At 44.3% G+C, this 21,402-nt stretch overlaps 1 protein-coding gene and 1 long non-coding RNA gene across 10 annotated transcripts in view; one reads left to right on the plus strand and one right to left on the minus strand.

Moving 5' to 3' along the window:
- Positions 1-340: 340 nt before the first annotated feature.
- LOC109495257 overlaps positions 341-21,402 on the plus strand; it is a 39,442-nt gene continuing 18,380 nt past the window's right edge. For both annotated transcript variants that reach the window (XR_006591043.1, XR_002150578.3), the window contains exons 1-2: positions 341-1,976; positions 2,927-2,973. This is a non-coding gene — a long non-coding RNA (uncharacterized LOC109495257). The remainder of the gene's footprint in view (positions 1,977-2,926; positions 2,974-21,402) is intronic.
- VPS35L (VPS35 endosomal protein sorting factor like) overlaps positions 8,648-21,402 on the minus strand; it is a 118,586-nt gene continuing 105,831 nt past the window's right edge. For 7 of the 8 annotated variants that reach the window (XM_045047680.1, XM_045047678.1, XM_023247154.2 and 4 more), the window contains 3 exons: positions 15,489-15,607; positions 9,492-9,638; positions 8,648-8,978 (listed from right to left, as the gene is read on the minus strand). In XM_045047680.1, coding sequence (XP_044903615.1) covers positions 8,880-8,978; positions 9,492-9,638; positions 15,489-15,607 — 365 coding nt within the window. In that variant the 3' untranslated portion in view covers positions 8,648-8,879. Of the gene's footprint in view, positions 8,979-9,491; positions 9,639-15,488; positions 15,608-18,994; positions 19,055-21,402 lie in introns of those variants that run through there. The other variant, XR_006591042.1, reaches the window with a different exon arrangement.

Below are 21,402 nucleotides of genomic sequence, written 5' to 3' on the forward strand. Positions count from 1 at the left end.
GGGAGGGGCAGAGTGAGAGAATCCCAAGCAGGCTCTGCACTGTCACACAGAGCCCAGGGTGGGGCTGGAACCTACGAACCATGAGATCTTCACCTGAGCTGAAACCAAGAGTCAGCTGCTTAACCAGCTGAGCCACCCAGGTGCCCCCTTGTATATAACATCTTATGTTTACATCAGTCTATATTAAGTTGATGATCACTTAAGTTTGAATCCATTCTTTACTCTTCTCTCCTCCCACATTTAAAGTATATGGTGTCATATTTTACATCCTTTTATTTTGTGAATCGCTTGACTGATTTTTATAGATACACTTAATTTTACTACTTTTATCCTTGCTGCTTTTCTTATTCCTATTTTCTTTCTACTCAGAGAGTCCCCTTTAACATTTCTTGTATGACTGGTTTAGTGATCATGAATTCCTTTGTTTGGGAAACTCTTTCTCTCTCCTTCTATTCTAAATACTAGCCTTGTTGGAAGGAGTATTTTGGGCTGCAGGTTTTTTCTTTTCAGCACTTTGAACAATATCATGCCACTCCCTCTGGCCTGCAGAATTTCTGCTGAAAAATCACCTCAAGGGGTTTCCCTTGTATGTAACTGTTTGCTTGTCTGTTTTGTCTTGTAGCTTTTAAAATGCTGTCTTTATTACTACTTTTGGCATTTTAATTAATATGTGTCTTGGTGTGGACCTCCTTAGATTGATTTTGTTGGGGGCTCTGTGTGCCTCCTGGATCTGGATATTTGTTTCTGTCCCCAGATTTGGGAGGTTTATTTCTTCAGATAAATTTTCTGCACCTTTTTCTGTTTCCTCTCTCTGTTCAGCTTGATTGTTTTCTGTTATTCTGTCATACAGGTCATTGATCCATTCTTCTTCCTCTAGTCCACTGTTTATTCCATCTACTATATTATGAATTTCACTTACTGCGTTCTTTATCTCTGATTGGTTCTTTTTATGTTTTCTTTCTCTTTGTTAAGGGTCTCACTAAGGTCCTCCACTCTTTTCTCCAATCCTGTGAGTATCTTTATGACCATTACTTTAAATTCTTCATCAGGAATATATACTATTTTGTTCCATTTCGTTTAGCTCTCTTGTTATGATTTTGTCCTGTTCATTTGTGGTATATTCCTGTATCTCATTTTGTCTCTCTGTGCCTGTTTCTGGGTATTAGGAGAGTCAGCTACCTCTCCTGCTCTTAAAAGTTATGGTCTTGTGAAAAAGAGGTCCTGTGGTCCCTGCAGTGCAGTTTCCCCTGTTTACCAGAACTGTGTGCTTTAGGGGATGTCTGCTGTGTATGTTGTGAGTGCCCTTTTATAGTGGCTTCAGTCCGGTCATCTGCAATGATGCCTGTTGTGGGCAGGGTTTGGTCCCTGAGTTGTCAGTGGGCCAGTCTGGGGCCGCATCTGGCTTGAGTTGAGTCAGACCAGGTGTTTGCCAGAGATGCAGTAGCACCAAACTACTGGGCAGTTTCCTTGTGTTGTCCCAAGAAGCTTCTGTTGGTGGTTAGGGCCTGCAGTCCAACCAAATAACTGTTCCCAGCCCATTGCTGGGACCATAGTCAGAGTGGTGTGTGTGGTTATCTTCTCCTTTCCCTGGGGCAGGAGTAATGCTGTTCCCTGTCTGGGCTGCATGCACATTGTCAGGCTTGTAATGCTCACTGCTTTGGATGGGCTCTGGCCAAGGGTGCCCTGGAGGGAGCAGGTCCACAGGAGAATGTGGGGGTGCACTTGGGAGGGGACCTGTGGCCACCCCAAATCCCTGCTGAGGCCTCTGGGTTGGAGGGGGCAGATCCACAGAAGTGTGGGGATGGGGTGCATGTTGTTATCAAGCCAGCTGGAGAGTGTTGTACTCTCCTGGTTCCTGCAGCTGTCCCTGTATCTAGGCTGGGGGATGGAGGAGGGAAATAGCATTCACCAGTTCCTTTGTTCTTGAAGGACTCTCCCAAGAATCCCTGCCCTGCGCCTTCAGAACATGCTCTGAGGTTAGTAAACGAGTCTCCCTCCCGTACACCCAGGTGTTTTTCAGACTGCTGCTTCTATGTTCTGTCTCCACAGGGCTGTTTGTTGTGCTATTTAGTGGCAAGGAGTCCGTTGACTGTTGTCCTCTCCCAGAGCTGAGCCCTCTGATATTTAAAGTTCAGACTGATTCTAAGAACTAGTGAAATTACGCTATTTTGATTTTCAAAGCTAAATGTTATGGGATTCATCTTCCCTATACGGGCTCCTGTGCCTGGGGTGCCTGGTGTGAGGGTCTGTTTCTTGTCCCTCTCCATATCTGGGGCATCCCTCCCTCGCATGAATGGTCTTGTGGCCCATTTAGCTTCCAACCAGGTCTCTACCTTTCCTGTCCTCTTCCGTGTGGACTCTAATCTACATTTAGCTGTGGAGAGTCTCTTCTGCCCTGTTCTATTTTTAAAGCATTTATAAACTGTTTTTAATTTATTTTCTTGCTAGGTCATTATTAGTTTATAGAAAGGCAGCAGATTTCTGTATATTGATTTTGTATCCTTCAGCTTTTACTGAATTCATTTATTAGAATGGTATTTTTGGTCTTTAGAATTTTCTATATAGAATAGTATGTCGTCTACAAATAGTGACGGTTCTACTTCTTGCTTACCAATTTGGATGTCTTTTATTTACTATATGATCATTATGGCTCAGATTTCTGTACTGTGTTGAGTAAACACGGTGAGAGCAGATGTCCTTGTCCTGTTCCTGATCTTAGAGGAAAAGCCTTCAGCTTTTCATTATTGGGTATGAGGTTAGCTGTGGGTTTGGGCTTTTATTATGTTGAAGCATATATACCCACTTTGTTGAGAGTTGTTACCATGAACAGGTGTTGAGTTTTGTCATATGTTTTTTCCTGTATTTATTGAGACCATGATTTTGAATCCTTCATTTTGTTAATGTGTATCATCACATTGATTTGCAGATACTGAACTATCCTTGTATCCCTGGAATAAATCCTTTTTGATCTTGGTGAGTAATCCTTTTAGTGTTTTGTTCAATTTGGTTTGCTAATATTTTGTTGAGGATTTTTGCATTGGTGTTAATTAGGGATAATTTTGGCCTATAATTATCTTTTTTTTTTTTTTTCCTGTAGTGTCTTCATCTGGTTTTGGTATCAGTAATGCTGGCCTCATAAAAAGAATTTGGCAGTTCCTCTTTAATTTTTTACAGTAATTGAAAAGGATAGGTATTAACTCTTTATATGTTTAGCTTCACCTGTGAGGCCATTAGATCCTGGACTTTTGTTTGTTGGGAGGTTTGGTTTTTTTTTGTTTTTTTGAGAGAGTGAGAGAGCACAAGTGAGGGAGGGGCAGAGAGGGGGAGAGAGAGAATCCCAGACAGGCTCTGTGTTGTCAGTACGCTTAACCAGCTGAGCCACCCAGGAGCTTTTTGATTACTCACTCAATTTTATAACTAGTAATTATTTTGTTCAGATTGTCTATTCTTGATATAGTTTTAGAAGACTGTACATTCCTAATAATTTGTCCATTTCTTCTAGCTTGTCCAGTTGGCATATAATTTTTTGTAGTAGTCTCATATATAATAATCCTTTGTATTTCTCTGGTGTCAATTGTAACTTCTCTTTCATGTCTGATTTTATGTTTGAGTCCTCTTTTTCTCTTGATGGGACTATAAAGGTTTATCAATTTTTTCAAGAACCAGCACTTAATTTCATTGTTTGTTTGTTTTGTGGTCTGTATTTCATTTGTTTCCACTCTGATCTTCATTATTTCATAACTTCTAGTTAACTTTGGGATTGTTTGTTCTTTTTCTGGTTCCTTTAGGTCTAAGATTAGATTGTGTTAGATTTTTCTTGTTTCTTGAGGTAGACCCTCGATCACTATAAATTTCCCTGTTAGAACTCCTTTTTCTGTGTCTCAAAGATTTTGGAACATTGTATTGTCATTTTTATTTGTCTCAAGGTATTTTTCAATTTCCTCTTTGGTGTCTTCATTGACCCATTTGTTGTTTAGTACCATGTTGTTTAGCGTCTGTGTATTTGTGGTTTTCTAATTGTTTCTTTTGATTGTTACCTGTTGTGATCTGAAGGGAGTGTTGTGGCCTGAAGTGAGTCTCTTGGCATCATATGGAGGGATCTTTTTTTTTTTAAATCATTTTTTCAGTTACCCTATGTCTTTTGATTGGAGCATTTAGTCCATTGACATTTTTTTATTTTTTAGGGAGAGAGAGAGAGAGAGAGCTAGAGAGAGTGAGAATCTTAGGCTCCATGCTCAATGCAGAGCCTGACATAGGGCTCAATCCCACAACCCTGGAATCATGACTGAACTGAAATCAAGAGTCAGACACTCAGCCAACTGAGCCACCCAGGCACCCCTAGTCCACTTACATTTAAAGTAATTACAGGGGCGCCTGGGTGGCTCAGTCGGTTAAGCGTCTGACCTTCAGCTCAGGTCACGATCTCGCGGTCTGTGAGTTCGAGCCCCGCGTCGGGCTCTGGGCTGATGGCTCAGAGCCTGGAGCCTGCTTCCGATTCTGTGTCTCCCTCTCTCTCTCTCTGCCCCTCCCCCGTTCATGCTCTGTCTCTCTCTGTCTCAAAAATAAATAAATGTTAAAAAAATTAAAAAAAAAATAAAGTAATTACAGTGGGGTGCCTGGGTGGCTCAGTGGGTTGAGCTACTAGCAGACTTTGACTCAGGTCATGATCTCACGGTTCATGGGTTTGAGCCCCACATCAGGCTCTGCCAACAGCTCGGAGCTTGGAGCCTGCTTCAGATTTTGTGTCTTCCTCTCTCTTTCTGCCCCTCCCCAACTCACTCTCAAAAAGAAACATTAAAAAAAAAAAATTTAATTACTGGTAAGTACTTACATTTGCCCTTGAACAAGGTCCTGTTCTGACATGCAGTTGCTGACCCCCATGCATTTGAAAATCCACATACAACTGCCCCAAATTTAATAGCTGACTGTTGACCAGAAGCCTTGCTAGGGAACATAAACAGTTGATTAACACGTATTTTGTATATGTATTACATACTGTATTTAAGTTCGGGAAAAGAAAATATTAAGATCATAAGGAACAGAAAATATTTACAGTATTGTGTTTATTGAAAACCATGAACAGTTCAAACCCATGTTGTTTAAGGTCAGATGTACTTACTGCCTTTTTAATTGTTTTCTGGTTGTTCCTTTTCTGTTTTGCTCTCTTGTGTTTGATAATTTTTAGTATGCTTAGATTCCTTTGTATTCTTTGTGTGTCTGTTACAGATTTATGGTATCATGAGGTTCTTACATAACAATGTATTATAGTACTCTGTTTTAAGTTGATGGTCACTTAAGTTTGAACACATTCTAAAACATTACATTTTTACTGCCCTCCCCTTCCACATTTGATATATTTGGTTTCATATTTTACATCTTTTTATTTTGTGTATCCCTTAACTAATAATTATAGATACAATAGATTTTACTACTTTTGTCTTTTAACCCTATAAGTGATTGATTTACTATCTTTACTGTGTGTTTACTTTGACCAGGGAAATATTTTCTTTACTAATTTTCTTCTAGTTATGTCCTTTTATTTAAAAAAAAATTTTTTTTTAACGTTTGTTATTGAGAGGGAAACAGAGCATAAGCAGAGGGAGACATAGAATTCGAAGGAGGCTCCAGGCTCTGAGCTGTCAGCACAGAGCCTGACTTGGGGCTCGAACTCACAGACTGAGAGATCGTGACCTGAGCCGAAGTCAGTTGCCTAACTGACACAGAGCCACTCAGGCGCCCCTAGTTATGTCCTTTTAAACAAGTCCCTTTAACATAATCTTTTAAGGCTGATTTAGTGGTGATCAGCTCTAAGTTTTGTTTAGGAAACTCTTTATGTCTCTTTTATTCTGAATGATAGTCTTGATAGGTATTCTCAGCTGTAGGTTTTTTACTTTGAGTACTGTAAATAGATCATGCCATTCTTTTCTAGCCCACAGTTTCTGCTGAAAACTCAGTTGATAGCATTGTGAGGGTTTCCTTTGTATGTTATTAGTTGCTTTTCTCTTGCAGCTTTTAAGGTTTTTTTTGTTTTGTTTTTTTAATATTTCTTTATTTTTGAGATAGGGAGGGCAAGTGGGGGAGGGGCAGAGAGAGTAAATAATCCCAAGCAGTCTCCACACTGTCAGCATGGAGCCTGACATGGGGCTCGAATCCACAAACTGTGAGATCATGGCCTGAACTGAAATCAAGAGTTGGATGCCTGATCAACTCTATGCCCTGGTTTTCTTTAATTTTTGACATTGTAATTACAGTTGACCCTTGAACAATGCAGGGGTTAAGGGCACCAATTCCCTGTGCAGTTGAAAATCTGCATATAACTTTTGACTCCCCCAAAACTGAACTACTAATAGCCTACTGTTGACCAGATGCCTTACTGACAACAAGGAGCTGAACACATTTTCTGTGTTACATATATTACACACTGTATTCTTACAGTAAAGCTAGAGAAAAAATTAATAAAATCAGAAAATATAGTACTGTATTATAAAGAATAAAAATACACATATAAGATTTGTGTTGTACAGGAGCCATCTGTATGTGTCTTAGTGTGGATCTCTTTGGATTCATCTTGTTTAGGCCTCTCTGTGCTTCCTGGTCCTGGATGTCTTTTTCCTTCCCTAGTTTGTCAAAGTTATCACCTATTCTTCATTAAGTTTTCTGTCCCTTTTTCTCTTCTCTCCTGTCCTAGGATGCTTGTAATGCAAATATTGTATGCTTGATGTTGTCCCAGAGGTCCTTTAATCTGTCATTTAAAGAAGATTTTTTGGGGGGCACCTGGGTGGCTCAGTTGGTTAAGCATCTGACTCTTCGGCTCAGGTCAGGATCTCACAGTTTGTGAATTTGAGCCCCATATGGGGCTCTGTGCTGACAGTGTGGAGCCTGCTTAGGATTCTGTCTCCCTCTCCTTCTGCCCCTCTGCTGCTCATACTCTCAAATTGAATTTTTTTTTTTTTTTTTTTTTTTTTTTTTTTTTGCTATTCAGCTTGATTTCTAATACCCTGTGCTCCAGATTCATTTTTCTGTATCTTCTAATTCTGTATTTCTAATTCTGTAATTCTAATTCTAATTTCATTTGTTATTGTATTCTTCAGGTCTGATTGTTTTTTTTTTTTATCTTCTCTTTGTTGAAGTACTCCCTGAACTCAAGTCCAGTAGGGGCACCTGGGTGGCTCAGTCAGTTCAGCGTCCAACTTTGGCTCAGGTCGTGATCTCATGGTTTGTGGGTTCGAGCCCCATATCGGGCTCTGTGATTACAGCTCACAGCCTGGAGCCTGCTTCAGATTTCTGTGTCTCCGTCTCTGCCCTTCCCCTGCTCACATTCTGTCTCTCAAAAATAAATAAATGTAAAAATGAATTCAAGTCCAGTGAACATCTTTATGACTGTTACTCTGAACCCTTTTATTAGGTAGATGGCTTATCTGTGGTTCTTTTGTTTGGAACATACTCCTCTCATTTTGTCTGACACTGTATGAGGTCAACTGCGGCAGGTCTGGAAGGTAGCGGCCTTGTGTAGGAGGTGTCCTATGGGGGCAGCAGTGCTGTCTCCCCTGGTCACCAGAATCAGGTGCCCTAGCTGTGTCCCCTGTGTGGGCTGTGTGTGCTGGGGAGTGGGGCTAGCCTCTGGTGAGACTGGCTGTGAGGTTTGGCCACAGCTGCAGTGAATACTGTGGTGGGCATGGCTCCACCCTGTGCCGTGGTACAGGGGTTGTGCCCGTTGGGAAGGTGGGTCCAAAGGGTAATGTCTAGGCCATGCTGGTGGTGCCAGCAAAGTAGATGAAAAGTGTCACATCTGGCACCCACCAGCCTCGGTCCAAGTAGGCTAAAAGATGGGAGTCTTCCATTCCCAGAAAAAATTCTTACAGATTGTTGCCCCTCCAGCACATGCCCTAAACTGAGTAAATAACCTAGGCACTTTTCAATCTGCTGCCTCTTGAGTGGGCTCTTTTGAGAGTAGAGCCTCGGTTTCCTATAACCTTCTGGAGTGAAGCTCCATAGATTTTCACAGCTAGATATCATGGGAGCACATCTTCCTGGTGCATACCCCAAGGTAGGGGGTACTCAGGGAGGGGACTGACCCTCCACACTTATGGGTGATATCCCTCCCTCTTCCGGGTCACTGCACCAGGGATTTGCCTCCTGGCCACATCTCTGCCTCCTGTCCTTCTCAGTGCAGTTTTTTCTTTGTACCTTTGGCTGTGTAAGAGCTGTGCGGCTAGTCTTTGGGTCGTTCTCAGAGGGAGTTGCACTTCGTATAGCTGCACCATTGGTGTGTTTTTGCTAGCAGCTGAGCTCAGAACCTCCTTACTCTGCCATCTTCCTGGGAGTCCCAGTGGATGCACTGAGGGTCCCCGCGCACACCATGTGCCTCCTCCTCACCTGTGCGGTCCCGCTGTGCGCCTGTGCCGCCACACCTGCATCTGTGGTGTTGGCTACAGCTAGGTGTATACCTATATATCCTGAGTCCAGTTGAGCTGCTTGTGATAGATAAAGGTTGAGCCATCTACCTTTCATAAATTATGACAGGGTAGGCAACATTCAATTCCAGACTTGAGGGAAAGTGGCTCTTTAAAAGTAGACTCCTTTTCAAGGTTTCTTCTATTTGAAAAAAACAAAAGCAAAAACAAAAAAAAACCCAGACACACTGAGAGATGTTACTTGGATTCTTCTGTTTCTCCATAAATGCCAATCTGAAGGCCACTTCTGCAAAGAAACACTAGAACAGTGCTCTACTCTGAACAAGATTGGATTTTGCTCTGACACTTCCCAGTTCTTCAATGTCACAATCATCTGGGTAGAGGCCAAAGCTTAAACCAATTTGTGTGAGTAAAAATAAAAAAAGCAAAGCAGGTCTTTCTGAACTTGGCTTCACAGTCCCAGAGTTAGGTCCTTGTTTGCAGAGGGAGCCTGAGGGCCAGCTCAGTCAGATGACCCATATCTGGGTGTTTGCTTCGTTTCTTGATGTATTCCAGAGTTTTCACCTAGGAGGAAAAAGAAAGATCAGTATCCTTTTGGTTCAGCTAGGCACCAACAAATCAACTGTATTGTGAGCTGATGCTGTCTTACAGCTAAAGTCTTTTGAAGCATAAAGGAGGGGAAGAAACCAAAAAAGTGTTAAAGTAAAACTTCTTAGTTTACAATTTGCTTATAAAATCAGATTTTGGTATGACCAGGAATAGCCGCTATTTCTATATATGTCTTTTTGTTTTCATTTTGAGAGGGCACGAACAGGGGAGAGGTGGAGAGAGAGAGGGGGGGACAGAGGATCCGAAGGGGCTCTGCGCTGAGAGCAGAGAGCGTGACGCGAGGCTCAAAGTCACAAACCATGAGATTATGACCTGAGCTGAAACTTAACGCTTAACTGAGCCACCAGGCACCCTGTTATTCAGAGGGAATAAAAGGAAGATGAGCACTGATGTGGTATTGAGGCCAGCTGTGCTTTGGCCAGTGGGTTTGTGTCGCTCACCAGGACCCCCATGCTCCCAGAGCCTCACCATGGTCCTGGTGTCTGCACAGCCGTGCCTCTGTGCCAGGTGCCACAGGTTGACAGAGAGTTGGTTGAGTCTGTTGTTGCGCAGGTCCCCGTGGGCCAAGATGCTATTAAAGAAGGAAAGGCCCAAAGAGCTCTGGCGCTTCAGGGCCTGAAATAGAAGAGAGAGATCAGGATCAGGCAGTGGGGCACAGGCAGGGGCCCCGCGTGGACATCAGCTCTACCTTGGATCTTCTGGAGGGGCTGCTTAATCTCTGAGTCCCGCCTTCATCTGTAGGACAGGAAGGTAATGCCAGCTCACAGGGTGAGGACCGAATGAGATGATGCATATAAAGCCCTTTGCCCTGTGCCTCCATGGGCATTTATTACTCAAGTACAGATGAAAACGAAAAGTCTAAAATAAGTCTTTCAGTTGTGTCCTCAAGCCACCCAAAGTGCAGTCACTACCCAGTAACCAAAGGGCAGAAATAAAGGCCAAATGACAACAGCTCCCCAAGAGCAACAGCCAGGCCCAGCTTTTATAAGAACCATTCTATACTTTGATTCCAAATCTAGCCCCTCTTAATCTGATTACAAGTACCTAAATAAGAAAAAGTCTAACCCAAATGTTAAAGGAGACCAGACCTGAATCCCAGCTTTGCATGGTACAAGACAAAAAGAGAAAGTCAATCTCCAAAATGCAACAACAGTCCTAGGAGAAAAGATACAAGTTCTGAAAGGTAAACAGAGGCATGTGGAAAGCCAAATAAATAGGGGGGTGCTGACAGGAGCCAAGTTCACTCATGTATCCATGTGGACCCTGGACTGTTGATGACCTGGGCCCTTGCTGAATGCCCTTGGCTCACACTGCAGAACATCACTGGGCCCAGAGCCTCATTCATCTGCTTTGCTCCCTGGTGGCTAATGGGAATGGAGCCCTTACAGGGGACCAGGTATTCTGCTCTGTGCTTTACAGAGCTCATCAGAGTTACCTACACAGCAGATCTTTGTGGGAGGCATACTTCTAACCAGCTGCATGAAGCACATGTTTAGCACTGTCTCTCAGGAATCCCAACCCCTGGTTATTTAAGCATCATGCTAGGTGCTGGGGTGAAGGGACTTAGCAGGTGTAAAGTTATGGACTGACTTTGCAGAGTCCTGGATTACCTGGGTGGGCCCAATTGAATCACTTGAGCCCTAAACAGAGCAATTTCTGAGAGACAAGTCAGCAGAAGGAGGGAGACTGGAGATCAGAAGCATTTGACCACCATTAATGGGTCTCAAGAGGGAAGAAGAGGGGCCAAAAAAACAGCTTCTAGAAGCTAAGAACCTCTAGCCAAGAGCCAGCAAAGAAACAGGACTTCAGTCCTACAACTGCATGGAACTCAAGTCTGCCAACACCCTAAAATAAGCTGGTCAGTCAACATCTTGATTTTGACCTTGTAAAATCCAGCCAGCGCCAACTCAAACTATGAAATAATGAGTGTTTTAAGCTGTTGAGTTTGTGCCAATTTTCTTAAGGCTGCAATAGGAACCCAGTCCACTCCCATTGTTGTAGAGGCCTCCAAGTCCAGAAAGTTTGGGGAATTTGCTCGCAGATGACAGCACAGAGGTCCAGTTGTCCCACTCCAGCTGATAAGATATTCCCATAGACTCAGTGCTGGCATCACATTAGGAATCCAGACTCTGAAGAGGCTAAGAGTTGCCTCTGTCGACTACTCTAGGTGGACAAAACCAACCTACTAATCATGCATCTGTCCATCATTTCACAAATATTCATGGGGCCTGGACTCTGCTAACTGCTGAACCAACTTAACCCCTCCTGCCATCCTCTCCCAAGTGAGAATTTAAAATATCTTGGTGGAGGAAAAAAATAATGACCAAGGAGCAGCACAGCTGGGTGACGGTGGCTGAATGGCAAGGAAGAGACACCCCCCACCCCCCATTGAGTCTGCTTTGGCAACAGCCTGGACCAGGTGACAGTCCTAGAAGCTGAGCTGACTCAACATCACAGTCAAAGAGTGGGGTCATCCTGTGCAGGGCCCAAGCCTGCAGGCACAGGGAACTCCTCACTGCCTGCTTTGGGGTCTTTAATCTAATGAGACAATACAGTTCTACCCCAACCGGGAACCTGGGCAGAGATGACCATTCATTGAGTTCCAGCCCAACCTTCTTGCCTTTTAAAACTGGCCCTGGTCTGATGCTGGGACTACAAGAGTGCACCCTTTCTGCTTACAAGAGGAAGCTAAAAGAAAATTCTATTTCAAATACAACTAAAAGAGTCACCCCTGAGAGAGGCCCTTGAACCACATTTCATTGAAGTGGGAGAGGTTTTTTTTAAAGTCAAACAAGAGAGACCATATCTAACAAGTGGCTATTTTTCCATTCTGGATCTTCCCAGTAAACATTTTACCCTAAAAAGCTCAATCGACATGTGGTTTAAGTGCATAGCCCCTTAAAAGTGAAATTATTAGAGACAGATCTGAGGGACGAGAAGTCATGCCAGCCAACAAGCAAAGACCCAGAAAACCACAAACACATTATGAGAGGACCAAATCAGGCCTTGAGCCCCCCTCCTCTTCTCCATGGTTTTAAATAGAAAAGAGCTTTTCATTCTTTGCCTATGAGAAATGTCATTTCCAGGAAGCTCCATGGGTCTGGCATGATTCCCAGCTTCACCACACCCAAATAAACAACTTCATACTCAGGAGTAAAATGGCCAACTCCATGTGGATTAAGGGGACAATTTTGGAAGTAGGTCTGCTACCAGCAACGAGAGATGGGATACTCAGGACTGGCATCAATCAGCATTGGGGTTTTTCAACAGCATGAAGCTTCACTCTCCACTAGGTAGAAGAATCTGACCCCTTTTTCCCAGAGACCAGACTCGAGAGGATCCCATCTCCAGGGATCCTGCCATTACACGGTTGTCTGTGCTGAATTTTACACTGCACTGTTAAAAGGATGATCTGTTCCATTTTAGCTCGATCCACCCATATTTTTCTAATAAATGTGCATATATAGAAGGACATTTTCATTTAACGTCCCTGGTATTTATGGGGAGTTAAAACGTTCTTTTGAAAAATTCCAACTTTGCTGTTTTCTCAGAACCCTGATTCAGAGTCATTATCACCATCAATGCTCCCTCCTTCAAGAGAAAAAGAGACATCAACATTAAATTACAGCACTGTCCCCTCCCACTCCCTTAGCTGCAAGTATACATTCTAAGACACCCTAGTAAATGTCTGGAACCACAGACAGTACCGAGCTTTATATATACTGCTTTTTCCTATACATACATACCTATGGCAGTTTATAAATTAGGCACAGTAAGAAATTAAAGTAGAATTCTAAAATAAAAGTTATGTTAATGTGGTCTTCAAAATATTGTACCGTACTCACTCTTCTTAGGATGTAAGGTGATAAAATGCCTACATGAGATGAGGTGAATGATGTAGTGTTAGGCTACTTACTACCAGCATTCTAATGAGATGTCAGGAGGAGGATAATTTGCTTGTGGGTCGTAGTTGAAACCAGGTACCTGCAACTGCATGATGGGGCAGGGAGGTGGGAGGACGATGACCAGACATAACTACATATTTATATATATATAGTTCTCAGGTTTATTTTTATTGTGAGCTTGGGGTTTTTCTAGGCTATGGTCGTTTATGCTGTTGGTGGCCACCTGTGATTAAACCCAGCCTGTTGCATCAAGTTGAAGAAATGTATTTATTTTCAAGCCATGTGGCAAATTTTTCTTGAGCGTAAGCTGTTAAACACATACCATTGCTCTGAGGGCCCTGGGTTTTAAAAAATCAGGAAAAGGTACTAAGAAGAATTTTTCACGGCAGAGGAGCAGAAGGGGACCTGACTAGTGAAGCAAGTGGAAGCTGAAGGTGAAGGACTCCACTCTGTGGGGTAGAAAGAGCTCACGCCTGAAAACCACCTATTTGTGCAAAGGAAAGCTGGGTCTTTAACCCTAAGAGTGTTTGAAAAAGGCCTCTTCTAATACTCACTGGTTTGATAAACCAGTTTCTCTGAAGAAACTGGGGTTCTGATTCTGCCCCTTGCCCAGACAGGCGCCCTCAACGTGTTAACTTCTCCAGAGTTCTGTAGCCCTGTGTCCAGAAGGGTCCCCAGGTTGGCGGGACACCCCCAAAGTACACTCCCTCCCTAGAGAGGGCACTGTGACCAACTCTGGACCCAGGGCAGCAGTTCTGTATTTTCCTTCTGCCTCTTGGACTGCTAACCCTAAGGCTGGCCCTGAACTTGGCAGGGGCTGCTGGAGAATGGAGTCCAGAAAAAATACCTCTCTCTCTAGCACCTGCTTGAACACCCTGGGGATGATGGGAACCCAGAACACAGATGTATGTCACACATGCGTACACCCACAGCTGTGTAATATTCTGGTGGTCTTCTGGTGGGGCAGGGGGATAAGGGCAATGGTGGTGTTTTATATAGCCCTGGAAATGAGTAATAATTTAACTTAAAATCCAGTTTGATCTTACCCTGTATTCAAAGGATTTGATGGGGTGGGGATGCAGCAGCAAAAACTAGGAACCAGAGAATCTGATGAAGGGAAGGAAGGGGAAGGCTTGGAAAGCTACTGGGAAGCAGGCAGTCCAAAATCTGCCTTAGGTTTGGGAAAGGGAATTGAGCAGGACACAGGCAAGAACAGGGCCTGCCATGATGAAATCCGGAACGAGCCGTCAGGTTGTCTCTTGACAGTTGGGAATAAAAAAACCCCAAATGCTCAGAGCTTCAAGCTGACAGCTTGGAGTAGTAAAGAGCAAGACCCCGGGGAGCATGTGGAGGCAGAAACAAATTCAAGTGCCAGCTGACCCACAGAATGCAGAGAAAGGTCAGGCGTCAGCTCTGACTCCTCAAGTACTGCCGGCCTCCATCCCCTAACGCAGTAACAGAGATGAGCCTCGGTCTGAACAACTAACTGCCTCGGCCAAACCTGAGACGGGCTTCTGGGATCCATCTGTCACCCACATGTTTGGGTTGAAGCTGCAAAAAAGGAAGTCATGATTGGTCTAACAGGGGAAGGGAACCAGGTAGTTCTGTAGATTGGACTAAGTGAAAATTAACATTAAAATCAGTTAAGCATCTAACTTTATGGAGAACATGGAAAAACTGCTCTAAAAATGTAAAAGATCTAGCATCTGATACATTGGTGTATTCTGTGGGTAAGAACATGGGTTCCAGAAGACTGCCTTGACCACATATCGTGTGGCTGCCACTCTGGGATTTTGTCCTTGCCTGTAAAGTTTAAAGGCACAGCTGTTCCCACCTCACCCGACTGTCCTGAGGTTTAGGTGAGACAATGCATGCAGAGTCGTCAACACCACACTTAAGTAGAACAAAGGCTGGAAAAAGAGAACCTACCATCATAGGAGGACAATAACCACATGCCACTTCTTACAAGATAAGCAGAAAGGCCTTGGTTGAGGAGGGCAATGCAGTCGTTAAAAAACTACTACTGTAAGCTGGGAGGTCTGTAGGTGGGGACCCTGGTGTTCATTCACCAGAGGAAACCCAGGGCTGTGGAGAAACCTCTCTGAGCCTCCATCTCCTTTTCTGTACAGTAAGAACAAACACAGCACTTGTACCTTGGCATGAAAAAAACGCAGGCAAAGCACAGGCTGTTTACTCAGTATGTAGTGGTCAAGGATTTGCTGTATGCCAGCCTCAGGGTGTGGGGATGCTGTGGTGAGTGACAGACCCTAGAGACTTAACCTCAGGCACAAGGAGGTCTCCAAGACTCATGGCGCAAGGTCCCTGTCCCCATGGAGCTTAAATTCTGGTGGGAGAGGCAAACAACTGAAATAAGCAGAACATTTCAGAGAGTGACCAAGTAAAGTAGGAGCAAAAGCCCTGGATGGAGCACTCATCATGTCTGCACATAAACACACTATTCACGTGAATGAGTTTCCTTTCCAGAATGAACCAACGTTTGCCCTAGAAACTTGTGCGCTCAGAGCAAGCAGCAGCAGGGGGACAGGCAGAGGGCACCTACCTCATCCTTGGCCAAGGTTTTCAGATGCTCCAGGATCTGAGCCATCACCGTTTCACACAGCTTGTTGTTTTCAGCCAGAAATTTGGTGTCTCCCCCATAGAGGCTGTCGTTGGAGTCAACTGATGGAACAGACCAGAGCAGTGAGCAAAATGTGGTATGCCCATTCAAAGGAATATCATTTAATCATAAAAAGGAATGAAATTCTGACACGTTAAAACATGGATGAATCCTAAAATCTTTGTAAGTGAAATGTGCCAGACACAAAAGGGCAAATACTGCATGATTCCTCTTTTACGAGCTACTAGAATAGGTAAATCCATAGAAGGAAGTAGAATGGAGGTCAGCACAGGCTGGGGAGACAGGGAGGGAACAGGAAGTCACTGTGTATTGGGTACAGAGTGCTGGGATGATGAAAAAATTCTGGAAATGGACGGTGGTAATGGCTTCACAACATTGAATATACTTGATAAAACTGAATTGTACACAATGATAGTTAAAATGGTAACCTTTATTACTATGTGTATTTTAACAATTTTTTTTAATGTAAAGTCTTAGTACAAAAAAGTCGAGATCTCTGATTACAGAGACCACTCCAAAGGATTTATTTATTTTAAGAAAATAATGAAGGGGTGCCTGGGTGGCTCAGTCAGTTAAGCATCCAACTTCGGCTCAGGTGATAATATCATAGTTCGTGAGTTCGAGCCCCACGTCGGGCTCTGTGCTCACAGCTCAGAGCCTGGAGCCTGCTTCGGATTCTGTGTCTCCCTCTCTTTCTGCCCCTCCCCTGCTCATGCTCTGTCTCTCTCTCTCTCTCTCTCTCAAGAATAAATATTGAAAAAAAAAATTTTTTTTAAAGAAAATAATCCAGCAGGTGCCCAAAGATGCACATGTGATGTTTGTTGTTTTGCTGTAAACAGCAGCATTCGTTATATGTTCATTGTATGTTCATTGTAAACTTGTTTAAAAGGGTGAAATGAGAAGTAATGTAAATGTCGATCAACAGAGTTTGTTTTTTTTTTTTAATTTTTTTTCAACGTTTATTTATTTTTGGGACAGAGAGAGACAGAACATGAACGGGGGAGGGGCAGAGAGAGAGGGAGACACAGAATCGGAAACAGGCTCCAGGCTCTGAGCTATCAGCCCAGAGCCTGACACGGGGCTTGAATTCACGGACTGCGAGATCGTGGCCTGGCTGAAGTCGGACGCTTAACCGACTGCGCCACCCAGGCGCCCCCGATCAACAGAGTTTTAACTAAATGCTCTGTTACAACATTAAATACTAGGAGGATAATAAACCATGTGATCTATAGTTGCTAATTACCATATACTATGTTATACTATTAGTAACAGTTACAAGATACTATCAATTTTAATTTTTTTTTTTTTAAGTTTATTTTGAAAAGAGAGTGCATGAGTAGAGGAGGGGCAGAGAGAGGGAGAGAGAGAATCCCAAGGAAGCTCTGTACTGTCAGTGCAGAGCTGGACGTGGAGCTTGAACCTGTGAACCATGAGATCACAACCTGAGCCGAAGCAAGAGCTGGACACTCAATGGAATGAGCCAATCAGATGCCCCAAGCTACTATTAATTTTTAAACAGTATCCATAGTAGAGCCTTTATATAAATATAGCACACAGATATACATATATCCATGTATATTTCCTAATTTATAGTTGCTTAAGAACCAATTTTTAATTATTTCCTTTCAAATTGTCTGAATCTTTTAGAGAATGGGACAGAGGCGCCTGGGTGGCTCAGTCGGTTGGGTGTCCGACTTCGGCTCAGGTCATGATCTCCAGGTCCATGGGTTCGAGCCCTGCATTGGGCTCTGTGCTGACAGCTCGGAGCCTGGAACCTGCGTTGGATTCTGTGTCTCCCTTTCTCCCTGCCCCTCCTCTGCTCGTGCTCTATCTCTCTCTCTCTCTCTCAAAAATAAACAAAAAAAAGAGAACGGGACAGATAATAAGCATGTAGTAATTAATTGATAAAATAATTTCAGACATGTCTTATGTACATTTCTAGTTGCTGTTTCAAAGCAGTACATTGAATACCTGCCTGTCTCCCCTCGAAACACCAGCTGACACCATTTTGCTCCTTGTGTGCAAGCTCTCTCACTTGCTCTCTCCACACACACACACACACACACACTCACACATAATGGGTTTTTCTAGCCAAACCATTTGTGAGCAGATTGCAGACCTGTTGTCTAAGAATAATGAACAACTGCTCCCCAGCAGCAGTCTGCTTGCGCCCCGGCTTCTCTGTCCAAAGGCAATCTCTCATCCAATTCTGCCTGTTTATGGGTCTATGTCTCAACTACTATCCACCATTCAGAGGATGACAGCTATTCTCTTAAAAGAATGTAACAGACTGTGATTCTTGTAAAAGAATGTGATTCAGCCAGTCACCACCACCTGATTTTGCAGGGCAGCAAAACTGCAGCTGGTGAAGGAATTTCTCACATCCACTGCTGAGGACCAGAATAGTTCTTGGCATAAATTCTCAGTCTTACTCCGGGTTGGAACCTACTCTTTCTGATTAGCTCAGCACTGGAAAAGAGAGAAGGTCTAAGACTGCCCATGGCCAACACTCCCCAGGCAGGCCAGGCGTGTGTTCAGAGCAGGCTGCTCGCGTGCGCACACACACACTGCACCTCCTGGGTAAGGGTCTGCTCTGCACCAGATTCCACGCTAGGAGCTGGGGACCCAGTGGGGGCCAAGGCTGATTTGGTTCCTGCCTCAGAGAGCTCACAGACCATTAGCAGATGCAGACCAGCAAACTGAAAAGCCTGTACTGAATGTCAGAAGGGGGCAGTACAAGGGGTTATGGGATCCTGAAATCTAGGCTTGGGATGGAACTCTGGAATTAACAAAGACAGGCTAAGCTCCACAGCTTGAATTCACTGGACAAGTGGAAAAAGGGGCTAGGGGGCAGGATGAGTTTTCCATACTTGATAATGATGGAGGGAGCAAAGGGCCAAGTTGAGAATTAAAAGGAAGTTGGTCAGACCAGTGTGTATAGTGGCCCCGAGAGTCCCCTGAGGGAGACATGATATCCCTGGCAGGTGGCCACTAAGAATAGCCCACAATCCCTGCATCTGTCTTGCCCTGCGATCACGACCCTGAATGCTTCAAGGCCCTGGCAGGTGACATGGAGGAGCAAAGGGGCTACACTGGCTTCACAGGGGCATCCTGGATTGTGGTCTTCCAACTAGCTGGATACACACTGTCTGCATATTAAATAAACATGCAGGGGCACCTGGGTGGTTCAGCTGGTTGAGTGTCTGACTCTTGATTTCAGCTCAGGTCATGATTCCAGGGTCGTGGGATTGAGCCCCGTGTCAGGCACCGCGCTGAGCGTAGAGCCTGCTTGAGATTCTCCCTCTACCCTTCTACCCGACTTGCATGCGCTCTCTCAAATAAAAGAATATAATAAAAAGTAAATAAAAAAGGAACACTCCATACACAGGAAACTTTCCCTCACACATCAAACACATCTACTCTCTCACATTTGTAGGAGAGCACTGGAGTTCTTGTTCCAGGAAATCTCAGAATGTCATCGGATTAATCTAGAAAGAAAGTAGCAAAGGAATTCTTTGTAAATGCAAAAAAATTTGACCCTAGTTCTTGAGAAGTTCTAACCTGTTTCAACACTGTAAAAGGCTGCCTAGAGTAAGAAAGGGGTGGGGAAACCAAGCGCCTCCCTTGGCCCCCTGGGCCTCTCTCCTCCTAAGACAATTGTCAGGTCACAATTGCACATCCAGAGTAAACACAGCTGGGCCAAGAAAGAAGGAAAACAACCCACCCAGCCTTCCATTTTCTTCTCTAAATGCCAGAAATCTAGACTCCTGTCTATTGCACATAGCCACACTCCCTTTGCTTGCACTCTGGCTCCCAGTCTGCCAGCTGTATAGTTTGGACAGAGGGTTAAACGAATCTGCTCAAATAGGAGGATGAGGAGAGGACAGGAGACAGGAAAGGGCTTACCCCTCTAACAGGGCCCAAAGTTTGCAGACCCAATTCCAGGTCAGCGCCTGGTCCTCAGAAGTGTCTCTACTATTATATGTGCACTTGGCAAAAAAGGAAATAAAAATGCCAACCAATAGGAGAGCCGGGGTGGCTCAGTCAGTGAAGTGTCCGACTTCAGCTCAGGTCATGATCTTGCGGTTTGTGGGTTTGAGGCCTGCATCAGGCTCTGTGCTGACAGCTCAGAGCCTGGAGCCTGCTTTGGATTCTGTGTCTCCCTCTCTCTGCCCCTCCCCCACTCTCTCTCTCTCTCGCTCTCTCTCGCTCTCAAAAATAAAAAAAGGCAACAAATATAGGAAAAGGTGCTCAATCTCATTGCTGAGAAATGCAAATTACATTCACTAAAACAGCCAAAATGAAAAAGACTGACCACACGGAGGGAACAAAGGGAACACTCATTCATGCCTAGTGGGAGTGTCAATTGGTACAACCATTTTGGAAAACTGTGAGACAGTATCTACCAAAGCCAAACATAAGCAAATCCAATGAGCCATCAATTCCACCCGTAGGCATATTGCCAGTGGAAATGTACACCAAGAGCATGTATAAAATGTGTTCACAGCAGCACTACCCTCAACAGCCAGAACCAGGACCGTTGGAAACATGCAAATGTTCATCCCGGAGGGAATGAATAAATTCTGGTATGGTCACCGGGTGGAATACTACACGGCAATGCAAAAGGATGCACTCCAGCTATGCATGGCACAGGTGAATCTCACACACACAGAGTATCGAGTGGAAGAGGCCCGACACCAAAGAATGCTTGCTAAACGATTTCACTGACTCAAAAGTCGAAAACGTACAAACTAATCTGTGATGCTGGAAGCAGAGTGGTGTGCCCTGGAGGGGAAAGTGGGGGCGATGACTGGGTGGGGGCATGATCTGGGTGGGGGTTACCTGGGTGTGTTCACTTTGTGATGATTCATTGAGCTTTCCAGCTGGCTGTATGTCTGACATATGTTATGATTTAATTAAAACACTGTTATTTTATAAAAGGAGGCAGCATGACACATGCTCCATAGTTCAGGGTGTGACTTGCACTTCCACCAATAACCGGCCACAGGCCCTGGAGTAAACCATGGCGTCTCTCGGAGTCTCCCCTTGCTCACACATAAAATGGGGATGTAAATGCCTGTCTTACACGCTTCAGGGCCGTAAGGAGTACAGAAGAAAGATCCGTGGAGTCTGGGGTGGGCCTTGGCACGCAGTAGGAGCTCAAGTCTCGGGTGCTGTCATCATCCACATCAACCTGCCTCCCTAAGTTACATCTTAACTATTAGCCCCCAAATGCCAGCTAGAGGAAGCCTGAGAGTTGTAGCAGAAGGCCCTCCCTTAGCACTGCAAATGTGTTTCCAGAAATTTCCAAGTGGAGAGACCGTTGCTTAAACCCTAAAGTATGCAATTACTGGCCAACGCGCTTTTCACAACAATAGGGCCATCTTGGGAAAACCGATAATTAGAGCGGAGGGTCTGACAAGCAGGTGGGTGCTTGGGCTCAGTGGGCAGATGTCTGGAATTGGGACTGTCCTGTGTTACATCCAGGATGTGAGAAGTCTGCTTTCAAATTCCTGGCAGCAGATGCAGAATGGCTGGTAGCACGTGGGGGAGGCAAGGCCACCTCCTTCCTCCTGAGCATCTGAAATAGGGGCTCCCTGAGCCTCAGCATCACCTGAAGAACTAGGTAAAAACACCCAGGGTCCCACCTGAGTCTGTGGTTAGGGGCAGCCCTGGGAGAAGCTCATGCCTGTGGACATCAAACCACCTTTCTAGGTTATTCTGTAGCACACCAGAGAGAGCACGGAGTGAGTGCTTGGAGTGCTCCCCTAAACTTGTCAGGTCGTCAAAATGATTTTGGATATTTGTTATAGACAAAATTCTCCGGCCTCTTCTT

The sequence above is a fragment of the Felis catus genome, chromosome E3, assembly GCF_018350175.1.
Source record: "Felis catus isolate Fca126 chromosome E3, F.catus_Fca126_mat1.0, whole genome shotgun sequence".
Lineage (NCBI taxonomy): Eukaryota > Metazoa > Chordata > Mammalia > Carnivora > Felidae > Felis > Felis catus.